The sequence below is a fragment of the Cyprinodon variegatus genome, unplaced genomic scaffold (genome assembly GCF_000732505.1).
Source record: "Cyprinodon variegatus isolate N-32 unplaced genomic scaffold, C_variegatus-1.0 Scaffold403, whole genome shotgun sequence".
NCBI lineage: Eukaryota > Metazoa > Chordata > Actinopteri > Cyprinodontiformes > Cyprinodontidae > Cyprinodon > Cyprinodon variegatus.
The window spans coordinates 232,698-249,135 of NW_015150856.1; the positions used below are offsets into that span (position 1 = coordinate 232,698).

General features: G+C 38.1%; 1 protein-coding gene and 1 long non-coding RNA gene across 3 annotated transcripts in view; one reads left to right on the forward strand and one right to left on the reverse strand.

Annotated features, from left to right (window-relative positions):
• The first annotated feature begins 762 nt into the window (after positions 1-762).
• LOC107093003 lies at positions 763-5,570 on the forward strand. 2 transcript variants are annotated; one of them, XR_001481597.1, is made up of 6 exons: positions 763-1,582; positions 1,674-2,259; positions 2,350-2,470; positions 2,627-2,705; positions 2,789-2,935; positions 5,113-5,570. It is a non-coding gene; the product is annotated as an uncharacterized LOC107093003 (long non-coding RNA). The 2 variants fall into 2 exon arrangements; XR_001481596.1 differs by having other exon boundaries at positions 763-2,259.
• A 2,829-nt stretch (positions 5,571-8,399) lies between these two features.
• vps29 (VPS29 retromer complex component) overlaps positions 8,400-16,438 on the reverse strand; it is a 10,177-nt gene continuing 2,138 nt past the window's right edge. Inside the window, exons 2-5 of the mRNA XM_015387768.1 lie at positions 14,585-14,596; positions 10,620-10,811; positions 9,476-9,711; positions 8,400-8,848 (exon numbers count right to left, since the gene is read on the reverse strand). Coding sequence (XP_015243254.1) covers positions 8,731-8,848; positions 9,476-9,711; positions 10,620-10,811; positions 14,585-14,596 — 558 coding nt within the window. The 3' untranslated portion in view covers positions 8,400-8,730. The remainder of the gene's footprint in view (positions 8,849-9,475; positions 9,712-10,619; positions 10,812-14,584; positions 14,597-16,438) is intronic.

Genomic DNA, 16,438 nt, shown 5'->3' on the forward strand with positions numbered 1-16,438 from the left:
TGCAGAGACAGGAGAACACAATCATATGCAAACGCATATACATATATACGTATATAAATAATTGTGTATGTATTTTTGTATGATTGTTTCTTTTACAACCCTGTCGATTTTTATTTTAACACTAACAAAACCTTTAGAGTTTATGTGGGGTTTTTTTTTTTTTTTTTTTGTTTCAGCTCACAGATCGATGTTCTTATTGATTAAATCTACTTAAACCTGACAAACTCACACAGGCACATCCTGCAACCTAAAATAAAGCATTTATTTCTTTTTCTATTTTATGTTCCTTAATTAATGTTCCTGGTCTAATGATGTTTTTCCTCACAGCTCCAAAAGCCCTGCTTCCATCTGATCCTGCCCCAGAGCCCCGGTTCTGGATCCAGGATCAGGGTAATTTCAATTACCGTAATAATATTATCTTTAGAAGACTAAGGATAAGGATGAGGAGGTTGAGGAGGAGGAGAGACTTGTACCCCATTGCGGAGGAGGTGATAGAGGAGGCGGAGGAGGAGGAGGAGGAGGAAGCTGTTGCTGATGATGTAGATGAAGTGGAGGAGGAGGAGGAAGCTGTTGCTGAGAATGTAGATGAAGTGGAGGATGAGGAGGAGGAGGAAGCTGTTGCTGATGATGTAGATGAAGTGGAGGATGAGGAGGAGGAGGAAGCTGTTGCTGATGATGTAGATGAAGTGGAGGATGAGGAGGAGGAGGAAGCTGTTGCTGAGAATGTAGATGAAGTGGAGGATGAGGAGGAGGNATGTAGATGAAGTGGAGGATGAGGAGGAGGAGGAAGCTGTTGCTGAGAATGTAGATGAAGTGGAGGATGAGGAGGAGGTAGACGTCGAAGCACAAGTGGTAGAGGAGAATGAGGAGCTGGAGATGCAGGATTTTGAGGATGTAGAGGTTGAGGCTGAGGAGGTTAGGTCTTTTTCTGGCGAGTCTCCTGAGGTGTATAGTGAGTTCTCCGGGTATGACACCACAAGCTCTGAGGATGAAGATGATGAAGACGAGGACCACCTTCCACCACATCTGCAGTCCACCCAGAGGATTTCCCCCGACTTAAGATTCCCATGGAACCACGAGGAGCCAGAGGAGTCCCCGGAGTGCCAAGAAGACCACGTCTCCAGGAAGAGAAGAAGAGAGGAAGACGAGGAAGATGATGAAGACGAGGACCACCTTCCACCACATCTGCGGTCCACCCAGAGGATTTCCCCCGACTTAAGATTCCCATGGAACCACGAGGAGCCAGAGGAGTGCCAAGAAGACCGCGTCTCCAGGAGGAGGAGAAGAGAGGAAGATCCTGAAGAGGAGCTCCCTGGGAAGAGGCCATGTCGTGAGAGGGACGTTTGAGAAAAGGAATATCATCAAGAACCTTCCTTTAACTCCTTCAACTACTTCTAATGATGAAGAGAAGATGAGGATTTAGCAGAAGAACCAAACCTTCACCATCTTCCTTTGGATCATCTTGTAAGAGAAGCTGGATGTACTTTCTTGCTGATTTGATGATGAGTGAAGGTGGGAAGGCTGAAAGACTGGAAACAGTCACACATAGAAAGAATTTATTGATGGTTTTTACATCTGGCAGGTCTAGGGATGCCTTAGGTAGCGACTTGCTCCGTGGCTTTTCTTTACCCCGCTGCTAGATTTAGTTTCTTAGATGTTAAGGAGTCTGGCAGGTCTAGGGATGCCTTAGGTAGCGACTTGCTCCGTGGCTTTTCTTTACCCCGCTGCTAGATTTAGTTTCTTAGATGTTAAGGAGTCTGGCAGGTCTAGGGATGCCTTAGGTAGCGACTTGCTCCATGGCTTTTCTTTACCCCGCTGCTAGATTTTGATATAAGTTTTAGATGTTAAGATTTTCCTTTAGCACAGACATCTGAGCAGACTCTAAGGACTTGAGAGACCCAGAGACCAGTTCATCAGTTGAAATGGTGTCTGTGATGTTGGTTAGAAGGCAAAGAGATGATACTTGGTGGGAATACTTGATTGCAAACCAGTTTGAGGCAGAGGACTGCTTTCAGCTGTGAATTGATCTAGTTCTAGATGTTCTAGATGTTCCTCTGGTCAGTTAGTTTTCAGGCCTAGTTTGAGGGAAAGAAACCTCCATATGATCAAGGCCTATTCTGACCGCAGTGGATCTCTTCTGTTTTTTGAATCCTATGTTGGACCGAGCCGCTACAAGGTTTGGGCCTTCAGAAGATGCTGATGAGATCTACAGCGACCTAACCAGAGGAGGATCACCTGATCTGCTGACCTTTACAAAAAGTGAGAGCACGTCCAGTATGGAGAAACAATAATCCATCATTAAAGTCAACATTTCAGGTTGCCTCACTTAGTTTTTTCATGTCTGTTCAGATACAGTGGACGTCCAAAAGCAGAGCTCCTGTGAGGAACCGGGACATCCAGGATGGTGAGGAGCTTCCCTGTCCCCACCTGAGGACGGGACAGAGAAAGACTGGAACAGAAAACACGCGGAGTAAGCCTTTATTAACATGAACTCAAGCTTTCCAGACCATTAAAAACAGTTAGTAAAACACAGAAAGACCAAGATTACTATGAAAACAACATCCTGCCCCAGATTTAAAGTTGGTGTTGAGAAAATTCTGCAGATTAATTTGGCTTCTTTTTGCAGGGAAAGCGGGTTGACCATGAAAGCAGTGTTCTAGCAGCCGGATAGCATTGGAACAGAGTCCATCCACACGTGTTTGGAGGTATGTTGGTTGTTGTCTGACTAGAGAGGCATCACATGCAGACAGTTTAAGACTCTGATGACGCTTTGATTTCATTGATGAAGGAGCTGAAGAAGAAGATGGAGTACATAGACCGCTAAGGAGGAGAAACATGGCTCCTCTATTTGTCTCCAGCATTCTGGTGTCCTGGACTGAAAGACGGTGAAGACCCTGCAGCTAAACCATCAGTCTGCTACACCCAGTGAGAGAAGGTAACAAACCTTTATTGCTTCCAGATGTTAATCAGTATTAGTGAAGACACTTGAAACAGACCCAAATGGGGATTAAATGCAGAGGTTAATTTCTCCAATGTGAGATCAATAAAGTTCAATTATTATTATTATCCCATCAAGTTGGTCTAACCTTTAATCATTATCTTTTCATCTTAAATAGATGTTCACCTAAATTTGTATCTCTGTAACCAAACCTTTACCAGAACCAGAAGTTCTGACTTTTCCATTAGACCACAGATAAACAGTAAAAGCGGATTAGAGGACCGCGGTTCGGATCCAGACCCACCTGCTGTCTAATCTGGACCCAACCTGATTTAAAACATTTATAAATTGCTGTATGTTGTCCGACAACAGTGTTTAACCCCGAAATCCCACATCGTCCGTCTCCGCTCCAGACCTCCTGCGCAAAGCAAAGCCTACAGCCTCCGCTGTTCCTCCTGTCATCCTCCACTCTGACTTTCTCTGAGCTCAGGGAGAGCATGCGCTATATTATTATTAAATTCAGGAGCAAAACATGCGGAAATGAACGCTTAATTTAATATGACAGGAAATTGTCTCTATACCAAAACTGAATGATTTTTGTTCTTTACTTCAAAAAACACTTTAGAATTTAAAATGGAAAAAATTTCTATTTTCTTTTATATTTTTTATTTAAAAGTTCAATGTATAACACGGATGCATAAAAACCTCATTTTATTTCTGTGTTAAATTCTGTTTAAGATAACAGATTATAATTAAAAATGTCTCTGGACCTTTAGTGGTTGATGATTTTCTTTATTCGGACAACACTGATTTTTAATTGGTTACCCAGGTGTAGGGAAATCATATTTAAATTTAAAATAATTCTGGCTTAAACATGTATATAAATGTACTCTTTATCAGACCATATTGTCCCAAAATTTAGAAAATTTCTATTTAAAAAAACAAATCCTGTCTTAAAATTATCTTATGCAGGCCAGTTAGTTATACGTCAGTCTGAACACATAAATTCAGCCATTAATATGTCAACGGTCATCGCTCAATCAAATTTTTTTGGTCATAGCATCTTGATTCATATGTCGCAGCTAATATATGCAACACTTGAAATAAGAGTCATTCCTTGAAATCCGTCCCAGTGTTCACGGGGATGGACGTCTGTGTCTTCAGCAAGCGTAGAGCTAACAGAACTGGTAGCGTTGCGAGGCAAGGGCTCAAACATGTACGGCTGTAAGCCTTCTACACCAAACCAAGCTTCTGCCGCCCTGGCGTCCTTCTCCACAACATCTTCGTCCCCAATTTCCTCCTCTAAATAAAAAATGTATGACGGAGGAAACTTATCCACGACCTCTGACACAAAACTCTCCTCCTCTTGCATGTTTCCTCTGTCCATAGCGTTCCTTGACAGTGTCATTTCTAAGTCACCAATTAAGTGCTACTTGTTCCCAATGTAATTTCTCATTGGGAACCTACTAGCACTAAGTTGCTAACTGGTTAGCAAGATGCTTCCGAGACACCGGCCACAATTAAACTTGCTTGCAAACCTTCCGCCACAACAATCCCGCCCTCTTGATAATCGGCCAATCACATTTACTTTAGAATAGAATTCAACTGTCACAAGTACAGCAACTAAATTAATTATCTTCATTTAACCCACCCCCTTGGGGAGCAGTGGGCTGCCATTGTGCGGCGCCTGGGGAGCAGGGTCTTGCTCAGGGACCCAGAGTGACAGTCTGTGGGAGTGGGGGATCAGACTCACAACCTCAGGATTCAAAGCCCTATGCCCTAACCACTAGGCCGACATTCCCCTGTGTAACGTTGTGCATCTCTCAGGAGAATTCACAAATGCAACGGTTGGAACAGCCGCTTCCCTACGACTTTAAGAAGCAGCTTCTAATCCAATATGGGAGGATTTCACCTTGGTTGAACTTTGAAGGTTTTTTTTTTTACAACTTATTAAAGCAGAGAAACTACCCTGATAAAACCAAATGAAGACTCCAACAAATCAGCAGCATTTTCTCCAAGCATCTATTTTCTACAGTTATCGCTGCTGTTAACTTTAGGTTCTCCCCGTGTGTTTTCCTCTTCTCTAGGTTAATTTACGCCTCTCCCAGTGTTTATGTGTTTAAATGTCACAGACATTTAACTAACTCCTGTTCTTCTTTTCCACATAATTTCAGCTTCTCCTTGGACCGGAGCCTCTGTTTGTTGGACGTCTGCTGTCTCGTTAAAGACCCACTCGGCCACAGTGGAAGGGCGCTGACATGGAACTTCCTGCTTCCTGCTTAAAGCTAGTTTTCCTCTCTGCTGTCACTGCTTCATTGCTCAGGAGGAGGGACTGCTGCAAAATGAACGATTGGATGTGATTGGCTGAGCTTCCTTGGATTAAAGACGTTCCTCTAAACGCCATATTAAACTGGATTTATCTTCATGATGTTGTAAATAGGATCTAACCAGATGTCTGTGATTAATTTGATATTGTTTGTGTTGATTTCTGTTACTTGTTTCTGTATTAAAGCTGTCATGTTAATTGCCTTTAGATTACATTTCCTTCTGTTTTACAAGACTGAATTATAATAAATCCCCCTACTGGGTCTGTTTCTGTTAAAGTATGATTCTGTCACCTGTTATTTCTCACTGTAATAAAGGTTTGATGCATGTTGTGTGAACAAGACCTGTTTGTCTTTTTTGTAAATTTGTTCTTTATAAATAAACCAAACTGAAGTCAACTTGAGCAAGAGTTATAATATGACTATAGTACAGCGCTTAAGCAGATTGTTGGTTTTTTATTATTTCTCTGTCGGGGGGGACTGACCTGACAGCTCATTTTAACTGAATGTTTTCCTGTCACCTTGCGGTGTCGGAACAAATTAGCTCTACGAAAGGACAGTGAGACGTTCCTCCTGCAGTTCTTCTGATTTTATTTACCTTATAGACAATTTGTGACACATCAACACTAAGCCAACAAACAAAAATGGGAGGATAATTAAAGATGAATGTAAAAATAAAGCATTAGTAGGAACTAAATGTTTAGCGAATCCAAAGCAAACAGCTTAATATTTCCGGCTCTATATTCTATCAGACAAAAAGGGGAAATGGATTTAAATGGATTGATGATCCTAAACTCACATTTAACTGGTTTTGGAATAAATAAAGCAGCTTAAAATCAACATCTGGAACCTCGGCCCTTGTTCTAATTTTTTTGTGTAATCCAATTCTTTTGCGTGGTTGATCACATTTCCAAATATGTAATCTCCTATGTGAACGGCATTAATGGTAAATGATAAATGGCCTGTACTGATATAGCGCTTTTTCAAGTCAGGAGACTTGACCAAAGTGCTTTACACTACATTCAGTCACTCCCGCATCCATTCACACACTGATTCATACATGTTGAGTGTCCCGCATGGGCAGTAAAGGACGCAATGACCTCACAAGTGAGGTTATTTTCCTATTTACCGGTAGGAAAATAACCTGAAGACCAGGGCTGGTCTCAATTTTGAATAACTTTTAATTAAGAATTAATTTTCTATAGAAAGTAAATATATATATAAATAACAAAAAAATATATTCAAATAATTTATTTTCCCTGCTGTATTAAGTACTGACTGAATAAACTGAAGCTGTGGGTTTTCCTACACATTATAAAAAATATAAAAATATGATAAAACAGAAAACTCATTGTGCTACCAAATAAATGAAAAAATAAGATGAATAGAATAAAAATGTGAAACACTGATAATCACCCATGAATAGAGATGTCAAATACCATTTAAAAACAGAATATGCCTCCTTCCTGTTTGAGAAGCAGAAGCTAACTATGATTCACAGTGAGGATGCCCCAGTAGATGTTTGGAAATGCTGCATAATGTAAAACATAAAGCAAGTTTTAAAGAACATGAACTTTTAACAGCATCCATTCTGTCTAATCATTACCGGCACCAATAAACTGCATCTGATTAAATCAAGACACTGTGGAAATGTGCTGAAGTCCAAAGGATGGTTATTCCTTCGCTGAAGCTCCTTCTGATCATCACATCCTCCACATCATCTGCCGACATCCCTTAAAAACAACAAAGCCATGCAATGGCAGCCCACTGCTCCCCAAATACGAAGAGTGCAACAATAAAGGAATGTACTTTTTTTGTTTTATATATATAAATAAGGTATTTGGACACACCAAAATGTCAGCGATAAACCAATGGATTCTACTAATAAGCTGCTTTTTAATTATAGCACCCACAACTGTGATCCATGGCATCTTGGCCTAACGGTTAGATACCAGAACTACTCTTATTCCAGGATTTTCTTGGGAATATTATTCATAAATGGCTTCTTTCCTTCCAGCAAACCATAGTGTAATTATTTGCCTTGCCTATTTTACACACACGTTGACAATATGTCAGATAATAAACAATCAGGTTTGCAGTAGAATCCCCATCAAGCACAGAGAGGAGAAACATCTGATGCAAAATGTATTTTTATTTTCATGTAAGGTAAAAAATATATATATTTAAATGTTCTTAGTACAACAAAAGAACCTGTGGCATTTTGTTTTATTTCTTCTTTAAATAAGATTAGCCCTCTCATGCAGCCAGAATACAACAGTGACTAACACTGAGGCCAAGGGTGGAGAAGTAGGAGATAAATCCTGCTGCAGGTTTGTGTTCACATAATTGCATTGCTAAAAACCATCACTGCAGATTAAATAGGACAAAGAAGCTTTCTAAGATGAATGGGTTAAAAGGAATACGGCAGCAATTGATTTCTTTAAAGCCTGAATATGACAGCGGAGCAATACGTCTTGGGTCCTTAGATTCACTCAGCTTATTATTCATAAGAAGCACCAATAATTCTAAACATAACATGGATTGTATTTTCTAAAACTGTCAAACATCAGTAGAGCAGAACATTCCTTGAAAAAATAGTCACTAAAAAATATCTTGTAGATATAGATATCTATATATAGAGCACTCCTTTAGTACCATTGGCTGACAAACATACTGTAAGAGGGCTTTTGATTGTCTTTTATTTAAATACCATCAATTTATGCGAGTGATTTTTTTTTTTTTTTTACCGACAAGCAATTGCTACAAGACAGAAATCCGGCCCAGAGGCAGAATACTTGAATCCCTGAGGACCATTACTTTCTCCAATGCATTTAATTGTTTTTACTTTACCAGAAACTTCAGAGCACATGGGGAGGGGGTGGGGGCTCATCAGTTGCTTGATCAGTTGGAGTTTTTATGTTCAATATTTACAATAAATGGATTAGAGCAACACCTACATTAAATTCAAATCTACATTCAATTCCTACTGCTAAAAAACTTTGCCTGTTGCATCCTCAATGAACCTGAGGACAAAAGCTCGAATTGATCATTAAACGTCCACAAATAATTCATTCTTGTAACCCTTCACTGTAATTTCTGGGGAAAATGTAAAAAAAAAAACACCAGACAATTGGAGGAAGTTCCAATTTTATTGTGGAAGTGAATGAATAAGGCATACCACAAAAACCTACAGGCTTGTTGGCCACATGTACAGGATTTAATAATTGTGAAAAGCAAAATTTCAAACAAAAACATTACTTTTTTTTTTTATAGCAATACATGACATGGTTGTATTCTCTATTGGTAGCTCGCATAAAAGTTAATGCAGATGACATATAAACAATATAATACACAGTTTGCTACAGCATTAACACTGTGGTGAACTGAGGGAGGTGCTGCCCCCTGTTGGACAGGAATGAAACGATACACAGAGCTCCTCTTCTGACATTCCTCCTCCGTACACCTCCTTTAGGATTTCTTATATTCGATTCTCTCCACCTTGACATCGTCTCCGATCAGCTGATATACATATGTCACCACTGTGGATGCTTGGATGTCCATTAGTACAAAAGAAGGGATAATGTTTCTGAAACACACAAAACATTAGATATGTTACACCTAAAAGATTAACAGCTACAATGGAAAAATGCAGGTAATAGAACCTGGTTTATTAATATCTATGTTACATTTTAGAGCTATTATCTCTAAATTTAACATTTAATGTGGTTTAATCTATTTCTATAGTAATTAGGGTTTGGTATTAGGATTTTCTAAGCCAGATTATGGGCTGACTGGGTTCAATAGAGATCCAAGTCACATTATACTTTAACTGGGGTTGAGACAGACTCCTTTACAGCTGCCTTTTCTTTTTAATCCATCGCCTCGCAAAAAGAAGCCCAAATAATTGCAGTAATTCCTCTTAGCTCTGTAGCGCAGCAGCATGACACAGAGCCAACCTCTGACATCTGTCAAACTTTAGGGTCATGTCAATTTTTAATGGATGACTGAGAAAAATGTGTAAATTTTCTAACACCAACTGGATCCACTGTCTAACTTATATGGTTTCAACCTGAATGTTGGAACTGATCCCAAGATACTGGATAAAATAATGTAAAAAAAGAGGGACGTTTTCAATTTTGGACCAGATTCTTTAAAAAAAATAAAATAAAAAATAAGTAGGTTTCACATATATTAGAGGTCTAATCACAGTTACCTTTCCAGTGCGTTGTAGGCCCCGGTAGCAGAGCCGGGGTTGATGTAAAACTTGTTTTCGTTCTCGAAAGCCTCAAACTTGTGCGTGTGTCCCGAGATGAGGATGTCAACATCCAGCTGTCTCTGGAGCAGCGCCAGGCTGGCCATGTCGCCCCAAGGGATGACCTGGTGGCCGTGGATCAGACCAATTTTGAACTGGCCCACTGTGACCACCTTCTGCTCTGGGTAGTTCAGGTTCTGTGAAAACCACATGGAAACGAAGGAGATCATGAGCCGTGTTTAGCCTCTGAGCTTTGATTTTAAGTGAAAATCAAGTAAAGAGCTCAAATTTAACCAGAAAAAACTCTGAAATCAATTAAATATTGTCTCCCTCTGTTATTTACAGAAGTGATAAGTGAACTTTGCAAAAAAATGTTTTGTGGAAATTTGAAAAAAACACGTTTTGTACATAAAATTCTGAAAAAGAAAAAAGCAATCATGAGATTTATGTTTGAATATCATTTTAATAAAACATTAGCAAGCAACTTTGCTTTTTCTCTGATGCAGTTCATGTTTTACATTTTGTTTCTTTAAATTTCTTTTTTTTTTTCTTTTTAATTTTTTCCAATTTTTCATTTTGGATTTTATTTTCAGATCAGTTTTACAGTCATATCAAAAGGTTTGGGAACCCCTATTTATCTTATTTTTATTTTCAAATATTGTTTTTAAGAGGGGCTACAATGACCCTAAACTCCTCATCCTCACAGTTAAACAGAGGTGGTGCTATGACGCTAAGGGAAGTCTCCCTAAGCTAAGAAGGAATGGAACAAAGTATATATATTAGAAAGGTCCAGGATTTAAATCAAACTTAGAATTTCAAAAATGCCTAAAAAATCTCTGATGTTCGTAGAAGCTCTCAGTCCAATCAGACTAAGCCAAAGTTTTAAAGGAAAAGGAGATTTTTTGGGCATTTAGGGTGTAAAATCCCAATAAGTAGAATGTCTGTGATTATAAGGGAATAAAATGTATTTTGTGGAGGGAAGGTCTTTTTTAAAAGCATGAACTTTATGCTCTGTTAATGTTCCTGTTGCTCTTCAATTTGACCATTTTAGATAAATTTTATCATGAAGTTCTTCTAATCAATGTGGTTTAATTAAAGTACAGACCTCATCAAAGTCTCCCCGTACTATGTGGACATCGCCGGCAAGAGTTTTCAGGTAATCATAACTCTCCTTGGTGCAAAGGTTTCCCGTGCAGAGGATGTGCTGGATCTTCCCCGGTACCAACAGCTTCTTGAACTTAGCTGGCAGCGTGTTGCATCGGTGGGGAATGTGCAGGTCACCTAACACCAAAACCAACTAATAACATTGCACAGACACACAAAAAACAGTTAGTCACCCAAAAACAAGCTGTGAAATAAAAATAAAAAACAGAGAACAGAGCCCTGCATGGTGCCAGAGGTCAATCCAGGAGCAGGAAATAATAGCCACAATAACCGCCCCACACCTTCATTAGTTAGGGTTACTTTCTTCAGCTATTTTTTAATAGAACATGATAAATATAAAAGTATCTTAACCAATTAAAGCAGATAAACACCTGACTGAAAGCTTTCAAATCAGCAACATTTACAAGAACAGTTCTGAACAATAATGTGTCTGAATTCCAGCTGACCTCTAATTGATATATTTTTATTGAGTTTTTAAAAAGCCCAAAGAAGAAATAGGAATCAACAGAAAATGCACAGCTGGACTTCAGAAACTCAGCAAAAAAGACGTATATTTCTATCCAAAACAAGAAATGATAAACACATATAAGCAAAGTGGATAAAGAAGGATAGTTCAGGGCCTTTTTAGTAGGAGATTTAATTTAAAATCAATATCTTACCACCAGTAAATAAATCTCTTGACATCTTCATTAAGCAAAAATCCAGAGTAATTAGGTATGTGGAAACTGCTTCTAGATATAAGTACTTCTAATACATAAATAAATTGGTATAACAAGCAAAATTCTCAGTGTTTTAACTAAACATAATTCTATTAAAGTTCAGGTTCCTAATTTTGGTTCTAATTCTGCATAAGCATTTATCAGAACCTGCTGTGCAATTTCTTTTAGGCTCTCTGTACAGAATAAGCCAATGTAAACAAGCTGGCTCCCTCCAACATCATCAAATAGTATTTGCATAAACTATGAGTTGTAATCAGATGGGGAAACCCCCACTTTGGTCTCGACTTGTCTCTCGTTGTCTGTTAGCTTCAAGAACGAATTAATCTGGTAAAGCTCCAAAGTTACATACTGCAGGTAATATATAAGCTGCTTATAAACCTTTAATGGAGCCTCTTTCTTTTAAAATCCTAGAATATCCCTTTAATACTAAAGATAAAATTCCTCCTGAAGTACAAAAGCTGAATAATAAATGCAGAGGGTGTCAATTTATTAATAGGACTCAGGGAAAATAGGATCTTATTTAAAAGCTAAAACTCAGTTGTCAAAAGTAGATAAAACTCTGAAGAATCAATATTTAAAGATATCAGTCATAAGTGGTTCCTCCTAACAGAGGGTTTAAAGTTCAATTTTTGGTTCAACCAAAAATATTTTTTTTATTTATAGCTTAACAAAAAAAAAAAAAAGAATAAAAACAAGAAGATTCCTTTAAGTCTGACACCTTTCAGCATTTAAAAATGCATAAATCCATTCTAGGATGAACACATGATGTAGAGCATTAATTAGAGTGTCAAACTGCAGCAGTAACACCAAATATTCCCCGTCATCTGTAGAAATTTCTGCTTATATCTCAAATGACACTTGACTTTGTATTGAATTTTGAATGCAAACATTTTTTTCTCTCTCAATATTTAAGGAGTAAAAAAAAAAAAAAGGTGTTTTTTTCTTCTTTTTTTCAATTCCGCTGATGCACATCAGATCAGTGCTGTTGACTCAGTTTGACTGAGACAGCCTTAAAATCGACCTAGGAAAATATTGGCATACCTCCACATAAACACACCTTATACCAATTGCTACTCATTTCTTTGCAAACTTCTCATTTTCTTTCATTTGAATTCCAAAAATGATCATAAAAATAATCAAATATCAGATTAATACAGATTATTTTTCAGAAACTTTGCATTGGACTATTATTTTTAGATATTTTGGTTTCATTCCCTTTTTTGGTCTGTTAATCTTCTTGAAAGGTGACAAAGATGCCTCCTGATAAAACCGCAAAAAATGTCTAGCAGGTAGATATTAATAATTTGATGCACAAACCACTATTTTACTGCAGACAATAAGCAAAACATGCAAAAATCACTTCAAAGAATCAATTTGATGGCAGATTTATATTAATAGAAGGTCGGGGCTAAACAGCACACAGCCTTGTTTCATTAAAACATAAAGGCAGGGCATGAAATGACCAAAACGTGAAGAAAACCTGTTGTTATGCGGAGCGGTTCATGATTTATTCTCTAAACTTTCTGGACCGTCTGTCTGCTAAATATAGCCTACTTTTTTTCCTATATCAAGGATCTGCAATCGTTGGTTTTGGAGCCACATGCAGATCTATGAACCTTTCAAATTTGCTCTTAATCAAACATTGTTTTACAATGTAAAAACAATTAAAATGCAGTTACTTTTTTTTTTTGTAATGTAAGAATAGCTCGTTCTATCCACAGCAGAATGCAAATGGAGGTGGTCATATTTTTGTTCAATTTGAAAACTAGTTTATTTTTTTTTATATCATTAAACATCATAATTAAAATCCTGATAAATGCATTGTTTTTCATTTTATATTTATAACTTATTTTATTCTTTATTTTTTAAATATAAAAAAAAAGAAGTGACATTAAAAGCAGCATTAGTTTAGTACGTGTGATGTTTATAGTTCTACATGAGTTTCATTTAGCTGATCTAATGTATAGATATGGTTCTTTGGATTGGAAAGGTTGCAGCCTCCAGCTTTAAACAGTCTGATCTGAACGCAGCTCTCAAAGTTAAACATGTCAATAATTGTCTCTCTTTAGAAAAAGGGTTGCAGGTTCGAAATTGTTTGTTATATACATGAGCATAAATAAGCACCTCTTAAGAAATGTCTTTATGCTCCAGGTGTATGGCTGCAAAACTCCTTCAACAGAGATGCTGATTAAGTTACTAAAGAACATTTTATCCAAAACATCAAGGTGTTACTTTTTCTCCTAAAACCTCCGAAAGCAGAAATGGGGCCCACCTTTGTGAAGGCCATCTCTGTTTTCCATGTTAGTAGTATTCGGTGGAGTCATGCATGTTTTTATAATGTTTGCTAAAGATTGGATGGTGGAGGAGATCAAATCTATTTTAATGACCCCATCCAGTTGGCCCTGTGTCTGCTTTGGGTCTCCTTCCTATCAAGATCACCGTACTGATGGAGCTGATTTCAGCCGCTAGCATCTGTAACCTTATTTGACCTGGCGAAAGCATTGGAGCAAAAACTCCTGTACTCCTGCCATCATGATGTTCATCCGATATTGCACTTTTCAAATTTCGGACCTCACGGTAATAAAGCGTTTGATTAAACAGGTCAGAAAGTTTTCTATTTAAGGATCTTTAACCTTTAGTTCAGTTTAATATCTGGTTTGTTTTCTTATCTAGCTATGTTTTTTTTTTCAGATGCAGGCAAATTTGTTGGCACCCTGGTAAAGTTGTGTTGTCATGACTCCCATCTAACCATGAAAATATCTTCTAATAGATTTTATTTACCTCCCTTACATTTCTGCCTTTTTGTATGAATGTAGGATTCCTTTTCCAGCAAAGTGACCGGTGGCTAAAATAAACTGGCCTGTGAGTGGCAATAATTAATGCAGGTGGGATACAGAGGTTTTTTTGCGGAGATTAATTTATCTTAAAGCCATTTAAACATCTTTACTAGGAGTAGCAACACTTTTTTGTCTGCATTACATGTTTGAAATAACACACCAGACCAAATCAAGTCTATGTCAGCATAAGTTAGCTTCATAGCAGCTGATGAAATAGCAGCAGCTAATTGTGCTAAAAGGCAAAAAAAAATGTCAGATGTACACCAATTCGCAATTCCATCCCCAGTTAGAGCGCAAAGCAGAAGGATGATCAGAAAAACAAGAATCCAGCATAAAGCGAGCAGACTTACCCGGTGACCAGCCTGGATGGTTGGAGACAGGGACAGAGAGGTGGAGGTGGGAGGTGAGGTGAGTGGAGGGGGAAAGTAGGGAAGAGAGGAGGAGGTGCACGTGTACAACAACACAGGACGTGTTCAAAGATTGGGGTAAAAAAAAATAAACAGAAGAAAAGTTGGGACAAATTAAAAAGTGAATGGATTAAGTCAGCAGATTAATTAATGAATAATTCAAAGACAAATAAATGAAAAATCAAAAACAAAATGGCAAAGTGATCCAGACATCTGTTAATAGCTGACAGTTAGTGATCATGCTAAGCTGAAATAAACATAGGAACCTGGGTGTAAGCCGAGGCAAAATTATGTGCCGAAGCAAATCTGATCGTTTGCTGAGGTTTAGTACAAATAATCATGCAGACACATTTAAAACAAATATATAAAAATCAATAAATAAACAGAGCCAGCCCAAGGCACAACAGATGTCAAACTTCAAATTGCTGTTTTATTTTATTCAAGATGTAGCTAGTCCATTATTTATTTCTGCCAATTGTGTACGTTTAATTCATATTGAGACTTCAAAGTAGTTTGGTGAATAAATGATTATGTTCCTCATTGTAAAACAACTAATCAAACCTCAAAACATAAAATAAAAGTACATGGTGCAGAACATTCCCAGGATCTTTCCTTAAAGCATCTGATAAAAAAACTATCCCCCCCACTTTATTCCATTTATTAAAGGAAAAGTCCAGTCAGCAAGGAATAGTAAATGGATCATTATCTATACCAAAAACTAATAGGCTCACGGCGATTTCATTAATTTAGAGTTAATCAGTAACGAAATAAAAGTAATAATTTTCGTTGCGATCTCTCAGTCCGGGACCTGACATTTTTTCCCCAAATATAGTAACACCTCATTCCTGACATCTTCCGGCAGTGACGTCACGGTGTAGCCTAGTAAACTAGCCCCAGCGGCCAAAATCATTTTTGCCTGCAAGCGGCCTAGCCTCGATCAATGCCCCAGGCCCTAGAACTGGCGGGCCAATCACAACTCAGAGATTTTTTTTTTAATTTTTGGATGCAAAGTGGGCGGGGCTTTGAGGGCGTGATGACAAAGCTGAACAATGCAGGAGAAAGCGCAACAAGGAAGATGGCAACAATTATTGAACTGTTTTGACTCCCCTTTGGAATCAGTTTCGGAAGGATTAGATTTGGCATTTTCGTTGAAGCGTGAGCAGGAAGAGGCTCTACGCTCATTCATTTGTAAGAAGGACGTATTCGCTGTTTTATCGACAGGCTGTTTGATTACACTCCCCCACCAGCTTCCTGTCGCACTTCCTACGTCACAGTCAGTTGAGCTCATTGGTCAGAGCGTTGGCCAATAGGCATAGACATGGTTTGAAAAACAACAGGTTGTTCTCATCAACAATCTTCCGATTCATCGGGGCCAGACTAAATTACACATTTAATCTCACATTTAGTCTAGTTTATCAGGCTAGTCATGGTGTGGTAAGCCTAGCACCATTCTCCCCACTTTACAAGCAAATTCAATGGGAACTACTAGACACATGTACAATCAACAATTATTTTAGATTTCCAGAGGACTTTATCATTATAATTCACCAGAGCTATAGGTAAACTGACAATGCCCACGTGCATGGCCGTTAGATGTTGTAATACATTGGCTAAAAGCATTAGTTATTTCATCTTTGTGATTCATGATCCTCCACCACGGGTTCGTCATTGGATTGCCAACTCGAAGAGGGAGGATTTGCCATCGAACTTCTGGCCAGAGGAAAAAACACGTAATATGTGGCAAACTTTTCAAAAAAGAATATTTTCAAGATGACTTAGATAATAGCGTGTTGTGAC